This window comes from Astatotilapia calliptera, chromosome 13 (genome assembly GCF_964374335.1).
Source record: "Astatotilapia calliptera chromosome 13, fAstCal68.1, whole genome shotgun sequence".
Taxonomy (NCBI): domain Eukaryota; kingdom Metazoa; phylum Chordata; class Actinopteri; order Cichliformes; family Cichlidae; genus Astatotilapia; species Astatotilapia calliptera.
Genome location: NC_137434.1, coordinates 11186087 through 11201699, shown reverse-complemented (window position 1 = coordinate 11201699; position 15613 = coordinate 11186087). Strand labels below are relative to the sequence as shown.

Genomic DNA, 15613 nt, shown 5'->3' with positions numbered 1-15613 from the left:
TTAGGTCATTAGTGTAAAAAGATGCATAAAAATGGAGGCTGGTCTCCTATCCTGAGGAGGTGAGGAGATCAGACTCCTGCTGATCTCCTCTCTGCACAATCACACAGAATGCCCTGCACCATATAACCTGCAGCTGTAATGGATGCTTTCCAAAAAATAGAGGCTTTTTAAAAATAAATGAGACTGATGAGAATGCCCAGACTTCTTCAAGCTGATAGAAAGGTAACTCAATAACTACTCATTACATCCAAGCATCCTGCACCGCAAACCTTGAAGCAGATGGGCTTGTGCGGCACAAGACCACACCAGGTGTCACTCCTGTCAGCTGAGAACAGGAAACTGATTTGATGCTATCCTTTCAATATTCCAGCATTTTACTGGCAAGGCATACCTAAAAAGAAAAAAAAGATTACAGAAAAAACAAAACAATGGACGACTTCTTGCACAGCAGAGGAGTAGGGGAAGTTGCTGACACATCTCCGGGAGTGTATGTGTGAGAAAGGGGACACAAAAGACACATTGAAGGCAACAGTGGCATGACATTCGTGACTGCAGGCTGAGTAAGCTGAAATCTATTGTGGTTCTTGTTCATACTGAGACATAGCAGGCTGTTAGTGGGGAATCAATGTAAATAGTTATTTAAAGCACATGAAACTCCCTGTGGACTCTGCTGTGACCGAGATAAATATCTCTTCTGCTCAGTTTCAGATATGATATGATCAAATATGATCTTTTGACAGTTCCAAAGACATTTGTGCGCTCATGTAAATCAAATCAGTGTGTGAAACTCTGGAAATCGCGGAAGTGATGTGAAGTGGACGTAAACGCTAACTGGACTTTTCCTCCAGGCTGAGGTTGTCGTGATTCGCACTTTCAAGACGTATAATTGAAGAGAACGTACGATAATCATTGTCACCACCACCACCAACGCTCAACGTCCCTGTTGCTCATTAATTTTATATTTGTAAAGTTTTAAATACAGTCACAGTTTGTTTGGTTTTTCCTGGAGACCACGGGTAAATCCAGGTGTAGCCTCTAATACTTCACCAAAACACTGAGACCCTAAACCCTCTCTCAGGAATCTGAACCCTTTATTTTAATGATAAAAAAAGAAAGTGGACTTTAAAAAGTGCTGTACCTAAACCTAGATTAACCAGGTGAAAATAAATGAGAACACGCAAGTACAGCGTGTGCGTGTTTGTGTTTGTGCGTGAAGCAGTAATAAATGACACCAAGATAACAATTAAATGTCTTTTACTTTGGAGAACCATGGATAGTATTACTTGCAAATTAATGCGCATCATACGTGGGAAAGACATCCAACAACAGACCACTTCTTTATTGAACAGCAGAAGAAAAGGAGAAGTTGTGAAGGATACACTTTTGCTAATCATTGTTATACAAGCCAGCAAACATCAAGAGCGACTTTCATTGTTCTTTTTGTTAAATCTTCTGGCTCCTGTGTTGTTTGATTGTAAGCCTCATTGCCTGGGGAATCATTTTATTGGGTCACCTTACTGAATTTGGTGACCCTGCTTTGGCTTATAAAGCTGCCAAATAAAATAAATTTCTTCCACCTCATTACTCCGCTTATAACATAATTAACCCCGCTCAGCTGTCCTCACCAGCAGATCACATAACTGTCTCATATTTACTCAGATGGGAACATTAACTGGTTCCTCAAGCCTTGGTCAACAGACAGGAGAGAACCTTCCAGTCTTGCCTACCTCATGGTTACACAGACAAGTTAGCTTTATTTGCTCCCCTCAGTTTTTAATGAAGTACTAAACTGTCCCCATTTTTAGAAGCATATTAGCTTCAGTTTGAAATGTTTGTACTTAATTATACTGTTAGTTGTTTTTTATGATTCACAGCTGATTTAGCTAGATAAATGCAAAGGGTTGTGTCAGGAACCCAGGAAGAAAGTCTTTATGCAGATCGGGATAATTCCACAATAGAGTGGCCAAAACTCGGATTGAGGTTAATGATCCGGTGTGGTGACCCCCTTAAACTGTTGTGCAGGTAATGTGATTGATTTGATTGTTTCTTAGCAAAATGTTATCAATGGTGGGGACTGATTCTACTTAGAGAAGATTATTTTTGGAGTTGATCCAGGAAGTTGTGGAAAGGTTCTTTACTATTCTGAAATAGGGGAAAATTGGACATTTCACACCATATTATGACAAATATATCAAAATGAAATTTGGAGAAGTTAGCTTGAAAATAATGCTACTTACAGGTGCCCTTTCTGACCCCAAAGCAAGCCCCAAGGAATTAGTGTCTTCTCCAAGAAATCACATACTCACTCAGATCCAGATGTGGATCCTACTGGATCCAAACACTCAGAACATGCATGTAATTATCATCTTTATCTGTGGTACGCAGTCTGGGACTGCTACGTTTGTATTATTTTTGTCAATCAACGCCTACTTCACTTACTCTTTGATTTTTACAGTCCAGGTTTAATGCAATTTTTCCAGGAGATTTACTGTACACTTAGAGCCCATACAGTCAAAATAGATGACAGACCAGAAGTGAAAGTGATCACACCTTTTATAAACGAGAGAAATGTTCCTGGGCAATAAGAGGGCCAAATAAAGAGCTATTAACCCAAAATTCTGGCTATCGTCTTTATTCCAACTATTTTCTAAAAGACTGAGTTCACCTTGTGACTTTAACTTATGAACAGAAAAAGCTGTAGCATTTTTTTTTTTTTTTACTTTTATTCTGTGCTTCATGGAAATATTTGAAATTCATTGACTACAAACCAGGCTTCCCTGTAAGAGGGATCTTCAGTGAAGCCCAGGTTTGTAAAGAGCCTGTAGGACACAGCGTTCTCCTCTTCTATGAAGCTGTAAACTGGGTAGCCCAGTGCATGATTCCTCTTGGCCAAGCTGCTGACCAGGATTTTGGCATAGCCTTTCCCTCTGTGCTCTGGCAGCGTGTAAAGCATTCCTATAGCGCCTGATGCATAGGTCAGAATCCAGGATACAGGCTTTCCTTCAGCATCCAGCACGCAGCAGGAGGGGAAGTTTGCAATCATGTTGCGGATCAGCCCAACGGCCACATCGACCTTTCCAAACTTCCACGTTTGGCTCACCAAGCCAATGTGCGATTCATCAAGAGAGCTTACTGAGATCCCTGAACTGACATGGAACAGAGCAAAGCTTGTATTATTATCAGGACGTAAAAGTTATGATTAAATATTTGTGTAAATAATACCTGTCAACAGGAGGAAGCCTGCTCACATCTTCCAATGTCATCAAGTAACATTTTGCCACTCTTTTACAGGGTACACCCTTTGCTGATGCCACTGCTTTGAATATCTCAGTGTGGGAAACACTGGTTCCTTTAACACAAGTAATCAAAACCTTAAATGTGTGAACCTGTTTTTGTCTTAAAACATGATTTATTAAAGATTAACTTGCTCCCAACATGGGAAGTGCAAAGTTTAACCATAGATGTGTCCCAACTTTTTTTGTTTTGCAGTGCCATATCTTTCTATCACTAAATGACATACCATAACACTTTGAACACAATGAAAGACAATACCATTTTGAAAGATATAATTCCACTTTGAAGGTAGAAGTACATAAACACCAGGCATTAGGATGAATTTTCATTGGCTGGTCTAATTATATCATTGAAAATCACTTGCAGTAATAGACTTCAGTGACCATATGCAGGGCTGCAGTGTGGGAGCCAGCGAATAAACAGTTTGAACTGATTCAGTAACAATGCAAACAATAAGAGAGCTTGTTGCCATTACCAACACAAAAGTACTTGCTCCAGTCAAAAACAGATGACTTGCTGAGGATTTCTTCTAGAACAGCAGCATCAGTTGCAAAAAGCAGTGCATCTTTGAAGAGGTCACTCTTCTGGAAGAAAAATAGACACGTGATCTGTATTGGCATTTAAACAATGTATTGTGTGCACGCAAGCCCCCCCTGCACAGACAGTACCTGTTCACCGTGTGGTTTGCACATAATGACGCGGAACTGTGGCCACCTGTCCACTAAAACCCGTACAGGGTCGGATCTGACTCTGTTTCTGATCACCAGGAAACCGTAAACCTTAAATTAATTCAGTAGTTGGTTATTTGCAGTACATTCAGTTCCTTGTAGAAATAAAAAATATAACAGATTTAACCGAGCATACCTGCTGCGACATGGGTAAATATTTCTTCAGCTCGTTTTCCGCTGTTTTTAACTGATCTTCGGACAACTCAAAAGCCATTTTTCTCCACTCAGGAAAAAATGAAGCGTACAGTTCGGTAAGTGATCGGAAGTCGGGGGTCTACACGACGACGGAAACGTTAGCTGGGATTGTTTCTAAACGCTGAGGTTGTGATTCGCACTTTCGAGGCTTAAAGTTGAAGAGGAGGCACAAAAACACCGCCCCCACGAATAGCTCACATAGTAAATGATGTTGATTAACTTTCAGATTTGTGAAGTTTAGAGATTTGGTGCCACCATGTAAGTCCCCATGACAGAAACTGTCCATCATTTGTTTTTTCAATTTGACAATAATTACAGATTTTAAAAACTTTTTTAAAGCAAATGTAGCCTAAAATGCCATGTCCATAGCTATCTAGTTTTTTCTTGAGTTACCAATATAAGTTATGTATTAAAATTAATATATGGATAAATAAAATAAATAAATATAATATTCTATACAATTTTTAAATGTTTAAAAGTATTTTAAATCTGTCGTGTTGCTGAATTGCCTGAGCCCCCCCTCCTAATTCCTTTCGATTTGTTCCCCTCGTTGGTCATCTAGTCATACAACTTACAGCGAGTTTTTTTGTTTTTTGGAGATAAAAATCATCTACCAGAACAAACTTGTGTGTCGTTGTTTCATCAAAACAAAAATTTCATGTTTTACAATATTTCACAAATGCATTAAAGGAAACATGTCCACACTGTTACCCATATTTACCGTATAAAAACAGTATAAACTGATATTTTTTTTTGTAATTTTGATCATTTGGTTGATAAACATGTTAAAACATTTTTTTTTTTGGTCTTCATGTGCTCGAAAAAAGAAAACATCCAGTGAGCAGCAGCTCTCTTGTTGATGCCCAAGGTTAAAGGGGAATGTCCAGAATGCTTTAATTTGATTGGAAGACAAAATGATTCAAATAACTCATTACAGTCACAGTATGCAACATGCAACACATCAAACCTTGAAGTAGATGGGCAAAAAGACCCCACCGGCTGCCACATGTGACAGCTCAGAACAGGAACTAGGCCTGTCCTCTGAGCAGTCTGGAGGTCACAGTGGAAACACCCACAGTGTACTTTTTGACTATGCTGAGGAGTTGAGCTTGTCTGTAGATTAACTATACAAGGATTAATTTTTAAACATGTTCAATGGATCACAGAAATATTGCAACACTGTCATTTAACTGTTAATAATTACACGTCAAATGGAACTCCGTGAAATTTAGACAGCACGGCCTCACGAAACTGGAGGAACATCTGGGCTTCAAACACCGTGTCTTTCATGTTGTTGGCTGATGTTTGCTACACACAGCTGAACAAAAAACACATAAAATTCAGTGTTGTTGAAAGGTTTTATGAAAACAGGGATTTTAAAACCTTTTTTCTTTTCTTTACAGCTTTCTACAGGTTGTGCCAGCTCTCCAGTTTGACCAGTTTAGGAAGCTAAAGTTTTAGCTTCTTCCTCATTACACACTCTTTCCTCCCTTTACACCTCATTGCAAACAGACATTGAGGTGTGTGTTAGGTGGTGTGTGCTGTATGTGCGATAGTAACTCACTGTTCTCTGAGTGTGTTTTGGCTTCCTTCCATCAAAGGCTGATCATATTTTCAGCAGTGATGTGAGATTGGATCTAATTTCTCTGCTGAATTCTAAAATATTTGAACAATATTGTAAGCAAAAATAAAATTAAACATTTAAGCCTGACCTCTATCAGTTATTCAGAATTTACCAGACATGTTATGTCAGTTTGGCTTAGATGGATTTAATTGATCTCTGATTATGTCACACACCCCAGCAGGTCACCACAGAAGCTCGACACGCAGGTTTCATATTAGTACATTACAAAAACAAAAGACAAACAACACTTTATTTTTATAGAAATAATTACAGTGTAGGCTATAGCCGTCATTAGGTCATTAGTGTAAAAAGATGCATAAAAATGGAGGCTCGTCTCTCTAATCCTGAGGAGGTGAGGAGATCAGACTTCTACCCAGGGGTCTCGAACACCAGTCCTTGAGGGCCGGTGTCCTGAAACTTTTCCATGTGTCCCTGTTGCAACACACCTGAATAAAATTTGTAGATCATTAGCAAGAGTATAGAACTTGACTGAATGCTGAAGTGGCAACCCCTTATCCTACTCAAGTAAATTTAAATAAATGTAAGTGTTTGGAAAAATGTACTTCTAAAATTACTTTTATTGCACTGTGTTCATTCACTCACAAGCTGCTGTAGCATGCATTCAAGTTCTATAGATTCTCGCTAATGACCTACTAATTGTACTCAGGTGTGTTGCAGCAGGGACGAATGGAAATGTTTCAGGACAGTGGCCTTCTAGGACTGGAGTTTGAGACCCCTGCTCCTGCTGGTCTCCTCTCTGCACAATCACACAGATTGTCCTGCCCAATATAACCTGCAGCTGTCGCTGTTGAGGCATTTTGAACAGAAGTTCAATAATGGTGATGCTTTCCAAAAAATAGAGGCTTTTTTAAAATAAATGAGACAGATGAGAATGGCCAGACTTCTTCAAGCTGATAGGAAGGTAACTCAATAACTACTGATTACTTCCAAGCGTCCTGCACCCCGAACCTTGAAGCAGATGGGCTTGTGCAGCAGAAGACCACACCAGGTGTCACTCCTGTCAGCTGGGAACATTTCTGCTTTCTTCTGGAGACCAAAGGAAAATCCTGGTATAAAATGTAATACTGCTCACGCAATACAATAAGTGGAAGAATGTCTGAAACACTTTCTGAGCAATGTGAAACTTATATTTTGAATTATTAAAACAGAAAATGGGACGTTAAACAATGGGTGTGCTGACAATTTTACAGCAATTCAAGTAAGAAAGAGAACATATTTCTGTGAGGTATGAATAAATTACAGCAAGATATGAAAAAATAGCTTTTGGAGACACATTTACTATTAATCTCAGTGGTGTTTAAAATAAAGGGATCGGCTCATATGAAGGAACAGGCAACCACAACAATGGACGACTTCTTGCACAGCAGAGGGATAGGGGAAGTTGCTGACACATCTCTGGGAGTGTATGTGTGAGAAAAGGGACACAAAAGACACATTGAAGGCAACAGTGGCATGACATTCGTGACTGCAGGCTGAATAAGCTGAAATCTATTGTGGTTCTTGTTCATACTGAGACATAGCAGCCTTTTAGTGGGGAATCAATTAGCTGTATCAGACTGTTTTGTTAATCCGTACAATAGTGGTCTACAATCAGTTTTTAAAATCGTTTATCTCTTTTATTTAATCTTTTGGCTCCTGTGGTGTTTGATTGTAAGCACTCAGTACCAGGGGAAAACATATTATTGGGTTACCTTATTGACATTGCTTTGGCCTACACAGCTGAATCCTGCCCTCTTTAACAGCCAAATAAAATAGTTTCTTCTCATTAGTCTTCCAATAACATAATTAACCTCACTCACCTGTCCTCGCCGTGTTACGAACTTGTATGTCCGAGAGATCACAACTACCTCATATTACTTATTTATTCTTCCCCTCAGCTGTGGACTCTCCACTCTCTACAGACACCCCAGTCTCTCTGATATAAGTGAGAATGGTGTGAGAATATGAGAAAAATAAATTAATTTTATTTTGTAGCACAACCCACTATAGTCCTTGTGCCAGTCTCATGTCTGGATAAATGAGTAGGACTGTGTCAGGGACCCAGGAAAAGTTTTGGCCAAGTCTTTATGCAGCTCAGAATAATTCCATACCAGATTGGTCAAAGCTGGGATGGAGGCAAATCATCCGCTTTGGTGATCCCTTAAATGGAGCAGCCAAAAGAAGAATAGGAAGATACTGGCTCAGAGTGTGAATCATTGGAGCTCAGTTTAATTTAGATATAACTTTTAAATTCTGTCCTATAATTTTATCTTTTTTTTTCTTTTTATGTTATGGCTGTTGGGAGTTGGCCCAACTTAGAAGTGATGGAGTTGATCCATATCCAGGAATTCTCAGAGGGATTTTTTTGACATTGTGAAAGGGAACATCTCTGGGCATTTCATACTATATTTCCATAGATCATATTCTGATCTAGATCCTATCAATTTTATAGGGATAATAAATAATAAATGTTAACAATTCTGTTTTTATTTGTGTTTCATTCATTTTATTATATTTTTACACATTTATGAACCTGATAAAAATGAGTACAGTTGTTTCATGAAGCTAATCCAAAAAATTGAACTCCAACCATGCAGCCCTGTAAGAAGGATCCTCAATGAAGCCCATGTTTTTAAAGAGCTTGTAGGACAGCACATTGTCCTCTTCTATGTAGCAGAACACCGGGTAACCCTCAGCATGGAGTTTCTTGGCCAAAGTGCTGATCACGATTTTGGCATAGCCTTTCCCTCTGTGCTCTGGCAGCGTATACAACATTCCCAGAGCACAGTAATCACATACGAGTATCCAGGACACGGGCTGACCCTGGCTGTCTGTGATGCAGCATGATGGGAAGTTACTGATTAGGTTTTCAATCTTCCTGTAACCCTTCTCGTCTCCTCCGAACTTCCAGGTTTTATTCACCAAGTCAACGTGGGAAAGATTAAGAGACGAAATCCTCGACTCAAGCTCACTTAAAAAAAAAGAAAAGAAAAGTTGTTGAGAAGCAATATAATTTACATTGCTCTGAAGCATATTTCATGTGACATATGCTTTTCAGATTATACCTGTTAATCGCTGGCATGTGCAGATAGTTGGTGTCTTGCAAATACAGAAGGTGTACTAAAATATCAGTTTTGTATTTTACTCTTCTGTCACAAGACACTTGTTTGAGGACTGGTGCATGGGAAACATCAAGTCCTGTTGGACAAAAATAATTTACATTGAATACTTTGTTTGTTGTTCCTTCCTTGCAAGAGGTTAAACAGTAATTTGTAAAAACAGCAAAACAACATAAAAAGGTGTAACTATCATTAGGAAAATCACCATATGACCATTAAATAATGCTGATCCAGTGCTATCAATGAAGCTGTTGTAACTTACACTTCTTTAGTAATAATGGATCACACTGTACAAAGTGTGTTGTGTCTATAAAACTGTGTAAATAGTAACAGCTGTCAAATGTAGTGACGTAAAAGCCACCATATTTATTTCGTGCTTATTTTCTGCAGTGATCTGAGCTCACCTCCTATCATGAAATAAGTGCTCCAATCAACTGCATTCTCGTCTGTCAGCATTTTCCTCAAACTCTGTTCATCCGTGCTGTAGTATGTCACTTTTTTCATGAAAATCGAGGCACGCTTGTTCTGTGAAATTAACAAAAGCTGTCACCATCATGCGACATGGAAAGATTTCAGTCTTGAAAAGCTATCCACAGTTTTCCGACGGGATTTAAACACACCTCGGGGTCCGGTCTGCAGATGATAACTTTAAAATCAGGCCACGCATCGACCACAACTTCCAGTGTAGTCGGTTTGTTCCTGTTGATTCCGTACAGGAAACCGTACACCTGAAAGCACGAAACACTTTTAAGCGCTGCTGAGGCTGTAAAGCACAAAGACACGCGGTTTATGTCGCAGATACCTTATAACTCTTCGGTAAGTGTTTGAGCAGAACTCCTTCAGCGACCTGCAGCTCGTCTCTGCTCAGGACCTTCATGTTTGGATAGTTGCACAGTTTTCTGACACTTTAACCTTTTCAGGTTAAACTGCGATGGCAATGATGACAATCAATGAAATGTAAATAGTTATTTACAGCACATGAAACTCCCTGTGGACTCTGCTGTGACCGAGATAAATATCTCTTCTGCTCGTTTTCAGCTGTTTTAAATATGATCTTTCGACAGTTCCAAAGACATTTGCGCGTCTTTGTAAATCAAAGACAGAGTGTGTGAAACTCTGGAAATCGCGGAAGTGATGTGAAGTGGACGTAAACGCTAACTGGACTTTTCCTCCAGGCTGAGGTTGTCGTGATTCGCACTTTCAAGACGTATAATTGAAGAGAACGTACGATAATCATTGTCACCACCACCACCAACGCTCAACGTCCCTGTTGCTCATTAATTTTATATTTGTAAAGTTTTAAATACAGTCACAGTTTGTTTGGTTTTTCCTGGAGACCACGGGTAAATCCAGGTGTAGCCTCTAATACTTCACCAAAACACTGAGACCCTAAACCCTCTCTCAGGAATCTGAACCCTTTATTTTAATGATAAAAAAAGAAAGTGGACTTTAAAAAGTGCTGTACCTAAACCTAGATTAACCAGGTGAAAATAAATGAGAACACGCAAGTACAGCGTGTGCGTGTTTGTGTTTGTGCGTGAAGCAGTAATAAATGACACCAAGATAACAATTAAATGTCTTTTACTTTGGAGAACCATGGATAGTATTACTTGCAAATTAATGCGCATCATACGTGGGAAAGACATCCAACAACAGACCACTTCTTTATTGAACAGCAGAAGAAAAGGAGAAGTTGTGAAGGATACACTTTTGCTAATCATTGTTATACAAGCCAGCAAACATCAAGAGCGACTTTCATTGTTCTTTTTGTTAAATCTTCTGGCTCCTGTGTTGTTTGATTGTAAGCCTCATTGCCTGGGGAATCATTTTATTGGGTCACCTTACTGAATTTGGTGACCCTGCTTTGGCTTATAAAGCTGCCAAATAAAATAAATTTCTTCCACCTCATTACTCCGCTTATAACATAATTAACCCCGCTCAGCTGTCCTCACCAGCAGATCACATAACTGTCTCATATTTACTCAGATGGGAACATTAACTGGTTCCTCAAGCCTTGGTCAACAGACAGGAGAGAACCTTCCAGTCTTGCCTACCTCATGGTTACACAGACAAGTTAGCTTTATTTGCTCCCCTCAGTTTTTAATGAAGTACTAAACTGTCCCCATTTTTAGAAGCATATTAGCTTCAGTTTGAAATGTTTGTACTTAATTATACTGTTAGTTGTTTTTTATGATTCACAGCTGATTTAGCTAGATAAATGCAAAGGGTTGTGTCAGGAACCCAGGAAGAAAGTCTTTATGCAGATCGGGATAATTCCACAATAGAGTGGCCAAAACTCGGATTGAGGTTAATGATCCGGTGTGGTGACCCCCTTAAACTGTTGTGCAGGTAATGTGATTGATTTGATTGTTTCTTAGCAAAATGTTATCAATGGTGGGGACTGATTCTACTTAGAGAAGATTATTTTTGGAGTTGATCCAGGAAGTTGTGGAAAGGTTCTTTACTATTCTGAAATAGGGGAAAATTGGACATTTCACACCATATTATGACAAATATATCAAAATGAAATTTGGAGAAGTTAGCTTGAAAATAATGCTACTTACAGGTGCCCTTTCTGACCCCAAAGCAAGCCCCAAGGAATTAGTGTCTTCTCCAAGAAATCACATACTCACTCAGATCCAGATGTGGATCCTACTGGATCCAAACACTCAGAACATGCATGTAATTATCATCTTTATCTGTGGTACGCAGTCTGGGACTGCTACGTTTGTATTATTTTTGTCAATCAACGCCTACTTCACTTACTCTTTGATTTTTACAGTCCAGGTTTAATGCAATTTTTCCAGGAGATTTACTGTACACTTAGAGCCCATACAGTCAAAATAGATGACAGACCAGAAGTGAAAGTGATCACACCTTTTATAAACGAGAGAAATGTTCCTGGGCAATAAGAGGGCCAAATAAAGAGCTATTAACCCAAAATTCTGGCTATCGTCTTTATTCCAACTATTTTCTAAAAGACTGAGTTCACCTTGTGACTTTAACTTATGAACAGAAAAAGGTGTAGCATTTTTTTTTTTTTACTTTTATTCTGTGCTTCATGGAAATATTTGAAATTCATTGACTACAAACCAGGCTTCCCTGTAAGAGGGATCTTCAGTGAAGCCCAGGTTTGTAAAGAGCCTGTAGGACACAGCGTTCTCCTCTTCTATGAAGCTGTAAACTGGGTAGCCCAGTGCATGATTCCTCTTGGCCAAGCTGCTGACCAGGATTTTGGCATAGCCTTTCCCTCTGTGCTCTGGCAGCGTGTAAAGCATTCCTATAGCGCCTGATGCATAGGTCAGAATCCAGGATACAGGCTTTCCTTCAGCATCCAGCACGCAGCAGGAGGGGAAGTTTGCAATCATGTTGCGGATCAGCCCAACGGCCACATCGACCTTTCCAAACTTCCAAGTTTGGTTCACCAAGCCAATGTGCGATTCATCAAGAGAGCTGACTGAGATCCCTGAACTGACATGGAACAGAGCAAAGCTTGTATTATTATCAGGACGTAAAAGTTATGATTAAATATTTGTATGTGTAAATAATACCTGTCAACAGGAGGAAGCCTGCTCACATCTTCCAATGTCATCAAGTAACATTTTGCCACTCTTTTACAGGGTACACCCTTTGCTGATGCCACTGCTTTGAATATCTCAGTGTGGGAAACACTGGTTCCTTTAACACAAGTAATCAAAACCTTATACATGTGAACCTGTTTTTGTCTTTAAAAATGATTTATTAAAGATTAACTTGCTCCCAACATGGGAAGTGCAAAGTTTAACCATAGATGTGTCCCAACTTTTTTTGTTTTGCAGTGCCATATCTTTCTATCACTAAATGACATACCATAACACTTTGAACACAATGAAAGACAATACCATTTTGAAAGATATAATTCCACTTTGAAGGTAGAAGTACATAAACACCAGGCATTAGGATGACTTTTCATTGGCTGGTCTAATTATATCATTGAAAATCACTTGCAGTAATAGACTTCAGTGACCATATGCAGGGCTGCAGTGTGGGAGCCAGCGAATAAACAGTTTGAACTGATTCAGTAACAATGCAAACAATAAGAGAGCTTGTTGCCATTACCAACACAAAAGTACTTGCTCCAGTCAATAACAGATGACTTGCTGAGGATTTCTTCTAGAACAGCAGCATCAGTTGCAAAAAGCAGTGCATCTTTGAAGAGGTCACTCTTCTGGAAGAAAAATAGACACGTGATCTGTATTGGCATTTAAACAATGTATTGTGTGCACGCAAGCCCCCCCCTGCACAGACAGTACCTGTTCACCGTGTGGTTTGCACATAATGACGCGGAACTGTGGCCACCTGTCCACTAAAACCCGTACAGGGTCGGATCTGACTCTGTTTCTGATCACCAGGAAACCGTAAACCTTAAATTAATTCAGTAGTTGGTTATTTGCAGTACATTCAGCTCCTTGTAGAAATAAAAATATAACAGATTTAACCGAGCATACCTGCTGCGACATGGGTAAATATTTCTTCAGCTCGTTTTCCGCTGTTTTTAACTGATCTTCGGACAACTCAAAAGCCATTTTTCTCCACTCAGGAAAAAATGAAGCGTACAGTTCGGTAAATCGCGGAAGTGATCGGAAGTCGGGGGTCTACACGACGACGGAAACGTTAGCTGGGATTGTTTCTAAACGCTGAGGTTGTGATTCACACTTTCGAGGCTTAAAGTTGAAGAGGAGGCACAAAAACACCGCCCCCACGAATAGCTCACATAGTAAATGATGTTGATTAACTTTCAGATTTGTGAAATTTAGAGATTTGGTGCCACCATGTAAGTCCCCATGACAGAAACTGTCCATCATTTGTTTTTTCAATTTGACAATAATAATTACAGATTTTAAAAACTTTTTTAAAGCAAATGTAGCCTAAAATGCCATGCCCATAGCTATCTAGTTTTTTCTTGAGTTACCAATATAAGTTATATATTAAAATTAATATATGGATAAATAAAATAAATAAATATAATATTCTATACAATTTTTAAATGTTTAAAAGTATTTTAAATCTGTCGTGTTGCTGAATTGCCTGAGCCCCCCCTCCTAATTCCTTTCGATTTGTTCCCCTCGTTGGTCATCTAGTCATACAACTTACAGCGAGTTTTTTTGTTTTTTGGAGATAAAAATCATCTACCAGAACAAACTTGTGTGTCGTTGTTTCATCAAAACAAAAATTTCATGTTTTACAATATTTCACAAATGCATTAAAGGAAACATGTCCACACTGTTACCCATATTTACCGTATAAAAACAGTATAAACTGATATTTTTTTTGTAATTTTGATCATTTGGTTGATAAACATGTTAAAACATTTTTTTTTTTTTTTTTGGTCTTCATGTGCTCGAAAAAAGAAAACATCCAGTGAGCAGCAGCTATCTTGTTGATGCCCAAGGTTAAAGGGGAATGTCCAGAATGCTTTAATTTGATTGGAAGACAAAATGATTCAAATAACTCATTACAGTCACAGTATGCAACATGCAACACATCAAACCTTGAAGTAGATGGGCAAAAAGACCCCACCGGCTGCCACATGTGACAGCTCAGAACAGGAACTAGGCCTGTCCTCTGAGCAGTCTGGAGGTCACAGTGGAAACACCCACAGTGTACTTTTTGACTATGCTGAGGAGTTGAGCTTGTCTGTAGATTAACTATACAAGGATTAATTTTTAAACATGTTCAATGGATCACAGAAATATTGCAACACTGTCATTTAACTTTTGATAATTACACGTCAAATGGAACTCCGTGAAATTTAGACAGCACGGCCTCACGAAACTGGAGGAACATCTGGGCTTCAAACACCGTGTCTTTCATGTTGTTGGCTGATGTTTGCTACACACAGCTGAACTAAAAACACATAAAATTCAGTGTTGTTGAAAGGTTTTATGAAAACAGGGATTTTAAAACCTTTTTTTTTCTTTACAGCTTTCTACAGGTTGTGTCAGCTCTCCAGTTTGACCAGTTTAAGAAGCGTTTTAGCTTCTTCCTCATTACACACTCTTTCCTCCCTTTACACCTCATTGCAAACAGACATTGAGGTGTGTGTTAGGTGGTGTGTGCTGTATGTGCGATAGTAACTCACTGTTCTCTGAGTGTGTTTTGGCTTCCTTCCATCAAAGGCTGATCATATTTTCAGCAGTGATGTGAGATTGGATCTAATTTCTCTGCTGAATTCTAAAATATTTGAACAATATTGTAAGCAAAAATAAAATTAAACAGTTAAGCCTGACCTCTATCAGCAACACGTTCTCACTCCCAACTCGTCAAACGTGTGACGCATGGTCAGGCTCCCTCTGCTGCACTTATGGACGCGCAGGGTACCCCTCTCGCGTCGGGAATTGACGTGAAGGGTCCTCCGATTGAAGAGATTGCCGGGAAGTGCCTGTTGTCGGTATATTTAGACATTTTCCAAATCACATTGTAGTGACGTATACAGAACACAATAAATTATATAATATAAACAACTACCTGAAAAACAGGTAGAACGATACTTTTGTATCGTTTATTGCATTTACGGAGGGAGTGATGTATGCTGGGTAATGGCACAGCTAGCGACTGGGTGACTTTATTCACCCGCTTCGGCTGTTATCAGTCCATACATTAGCGTTATTAGC

General features: G+C 39.1%; 3 protein-coding genes and 1 long non-coding RNA gene across 6 annotated transcripts; all 4 read right to left on the bottom strand.

The window, feature by feature from the left end:
• Positions 1-2703: 2703 nt before the first annotated feature.
• On the bottom strand, positions 2704-4393 carry LOC113034986 (glycine N-acyltransferase-like). 2 transcript variants are annotated; one of them, XM_026190198.2, is made up of 5 exons: positions 4159-4393; positions 3963-4073; positions 3770-3878; positions 3223-3349; positions 2704-3146 (listed from the first exon to the last, which is right to left on the bottom strand). In XM_026190198.2, the coding sequence occupies exons 1-5, from the start codon at positions 4234-4236 to the stop codon at positions 2735-2737; spliced, it is 837 nt and encodes a 278-aa protein (XP_026045983.1). In that variant the 5' UTR covers positions 4237-4393; the 3' UTR covers positions 2704-2734. The 2 variants fall into 2 exon arrangements, with proteins under 2 accessions (XP_026045983.1, XP_026045984.1); XM_026190199.2 differs by having other exon boundaries at positions 3770-3875; positions 4159-4380.
• A 1655-nt stretch (positions 4394-6048) lies between these two features.
• On the bottom strand, positions 6049-7607 carry LOC145419607 (uncharacterized). The gene is made up of 2 exons (XR_013900909.1): positions 7554-7607; positions 6049-6888 (listed from the first exon to the last, which is right to left on the bottom strand). It is a non-coding gene; the product is annotated as an uncharacterized LOC145419607 (long non-coding RNA).
• A 717-nt stretch (positions 7608-8324) lies between these two features.
• LOC113034984 (glycine N-acyltransferase-like protein 3) lies at positions 8325-9982 on the bottom strand. The gene is made up of 5 exons (XM_026190193.2): positions 9763-9982; positions 9581-9688; positions 9365-9485; positions 8907-9039; positions 8325-8812 (listed from the first exon to the last, which is right to left on the bottom strand). The coding sequence occupies exons 1-5, from the start codon at positions 9835-9837 to the stop codon at positions 8407-8409; spliced, it is 843 nt and encodes a 280-aa protein (XP_026045978.2). The 5' UTR covers positions 9838-9982; the 3' UTR covers positions 8325-8406.
• Positions 9983-11722: 1740 nt separating this feature from the next.
• On the bottom strand, positions 11723-13689 carry LOC113034987 (glycine N-acyltransferase-like). Of its 2 annotated transcripts, none has more exons than XM_026190200.2 (5): positions 13448-13689; positions 13253-13363; positions 13059-13167; positions 12512-12638; positions 11723-12431 (listed from the first exon to the last, which is right to left on the bottom strand). In XM_026190200.2, exons 1-5 carry the CDS (start codon positions 13523-13525, stop codon positions 12020-12022), a joined length of 837 nt encoding a protein of 278 aa, XP_026045985.1. In that variant the 5' UTR covers positions 13526-13689; the 3' UTR covers positions 11723-12019. The 2 variants fall into 2 exon arrangements, with proteins under 2 accessions (XP_026045985.1, XP_026045986.1); XM_026190201.2 differs by having other exon boundaries at positions 13059-13164; positions 13448-13644.
• Between the last annotated feature and the right edge of the window lie 1924 nt (positions 13690-15613).